Here is a 2,532-nt window from a genome sequence, read left to right on the forward strand (position 1 = left end):
TGCTGAAAGTTAGGGCTTTGTGGTAGCAGAAATGGACAGGTATTCTTAATCAGAATGCTGTGTCACTTGTTCAGCCTCATCTGGAATACCTCTAGGCTCCTTCAGCTGCATCTGCTACATAGTGGATTTGCTTTGACATTCAACCCAGTAACAAAAGCAGAATACCCATTCCCATTCTGCCACTACTTCAAAGTCTTCCAGAAAGCTACAAGCTAGTAGAAAACCACAGCATCCTGGCTTGTGTCTGCTACCTGCTCCTCCTCTACTTCTCTTTGCTCTAAACTCTAAGGCTGCAGCAGCTGTTTAAGGCTAACCATGTTTGTTAGAGTGCTTCAGAGTCATACAGAGAAGACAAATTAAAACCAATATAGAAATCAATGAAGAAGCCAGGTGGAAGGGAAGGAAAGATTCAGGGATAAGAAGAGACAGGAAAGGTGACAGGACAGTAGGTTGCAGACTGAAGGAGGTACATTCAAGTAAAAAAGTAGACTGGAAAAAAAAAGAAAAAGGAAAGAACAAGAGGGCAAGTTACACCAAAGGTCCCTCAGAGACCTCCAAATTCCCCACCATGGAAGGAACTTGCCAACCCACCCACTCCAGGGTAAACACCTCTTATACTTACAAGTTCACCTGACCTGGCAGGCAGAATTTCCCATTTCTACAATGACAGCCACTCCCAGTTCCTTCTGTTACTATGTAAAGTATATAGTTTCTAGCATAAGTGCAGGAGTTCTAGCACCACCACCTCCCTTTCCCAAGGACTGAAGTTAATACTTATGCAACCAAGACCCTCCAGATCTCAGATCTAAAAGGAAGAGTTTAAGGTACTGTAGAGTTGGTGCTTCACCTTTGATCCTGGCTTTTCAGTACTTACTTGCAATCACCACCACCACAATGGCACCAATCACTCCCATCATGATCATCATCTGGAGAGAGAAATTGTCAAAGAGTAATACTCAGAACAGACTGACAAGTCCACATCTTCCCAGGCAGCCAGGGAACATAAGCCAGACCCTGAAGGTAGGGCAGCCAAGACCTCAGTCTTTCCACAGTGAAAGAATCCTGACTATTGGAAATCATTACTACAGCCTAACTATCTTTTCAAAGCCCTGGAAAGGACTAGCCCAAAGTCCTTCTGATGAAGGAGATCATGGCAATAGGAAACTCACCTTGCAGTTCTTGCACCAGTACTTCCTTTTGAGTTTTGATGCACTACTTTCAAATTCCAAGGCACCAGCCTGAAGTGCATCTGCCCGGTCATCTAGCTCTGACAGTCTCTCATCTCGTTCCAGCATCTTGTCTACATTTACACACATTATACCAACCACCTGCAGAAGGAAGAATAGTAGCAGCAGTTGTACTGGTAAAGAGAGTTGAAAAAACAAGAGCCAGGAATCTAACACTGAGATGCTAACAAGCAGAAGCCCTAAACAAGGGAAAAAAGGTCAGGATAAAACACAGCTTTCAAGCCACCGTCTACTCTGAAGTGCAGGAAAAAATCCTAGGGCCCCCGCTTACAATATCAGTTCAAGTACACTTAAACGAGGTCTTCAGCCCCGCACTCTCACCTGTTTATAAAGCTCTCAAATGCAGCAAGCCTAAGCCACCCTCCTCATGAGAGCAATCTTCTGCTCACTCTGCTAATTGCAATGATTTACAGCTACATGTGGCTGCCCCAGTGAGGCATAAAGGCGTTACTGCAGGTCAGCAGCCACGCTGCAGACACCGACCATGGAAAGTCAGGCAAGGTGCCCTGCACATCACACGTTGAGTCTACATACAGACTGTTTGCTTGAAGCAACAGGGCAGGGATCGAGATCTCTTCTGGATGCTGTATTTCCATAACAGATGCACTACAGGAGGTACCAAAAAATGTAACAGGCCTGCTCCTTAGAAGTCATAGCTGGAATAAAGCTGCTTTTAAACATAAAGCAATCTCTTCTCCAGGCTCTTTATACGTCTACCATCACGATATGATCATTAGTGCTTTTCTGGCACTAGCATAACAAAAGCAACCAGCCCTTCAGCAGCAGGTGCCTGTCAAGAACATCACTGCTGCAGAGCAGGAGAGCCCAGGCAGTCGATGTGAAGCCAGCACACGGCTGGCAGAGCTACTGACCTCCTTCATCTGGACCTGCGTCTGCTGCATCCGACGGTTACTGCTCTGATTAGGGGGTGCCCCAGCAGGGGGCCCACCAGGAGCTCCCCCTTCGGGGGCCCCGGAAGCAGGTTGCTGAGCTGAGTCAGACCTAGTGGAACACACATGGGCAAAGAGAAAACCCAATCAGACGCTTAAAGAAGAACACCCTACCCCCCAATCCACCTGAACCCCACTTGTCCCAGGCTGGGCCGGCACCAGCAGCAGCCCCAAGGGCCCGCAACCTGCCTGGATCCCCCCGGACCGGGAGCAGGGAAGAGCCCGAAGCAAGTGGAGGGCAGCAGGGAGGGCCGGGAGAGCGGGAGCCCGGAGGAAGGAGACGGAGAAGGGAGGAGTATGGGCAGCCCTGCGTGCGGCAGCTGCTGCAATGCGCC

General features: G+C 48.7%; 1 protein-coding gene across 1 annotated transcript; it reads right to left on the minus strand.

The window, feature by feature from the left end:
• Positions 1-863: 863 nt before the first annotated feature.
• On the minus strand, positions 864-2,249 carry LOC104403859 (vesicle-associated membrane protein 1-like; the record flags this gene model as incomplete). Its single annotated transcript, XM_010012132.1, has 3 exons — positions 864-926; positions 1,170-1,328; positions 2,120-2,249. Coding segments are annotated over 3 exons (352 nt in total), but the record flags the coding sequence as incomplete, so codon positions are not given.
• Positions 2,250-2,532: the final 283 nt, after the last annotated feature.

Source organism: Nestor notabilis, unplaced genomic scaffold (assembly GCF_000696875.1).
Source record: "Nestor notabilis isolate BGI_N333 unplaced genomic scaffold, ASM69687v1 scaffold15803, whole genome shotgun sequence".
NCBI classification, from domain to species: Eukaryota; Metazoa; Chordata; class Aves; order Psittaciformes; family Psittacidae; genus Nestor; species Nestor notabilis.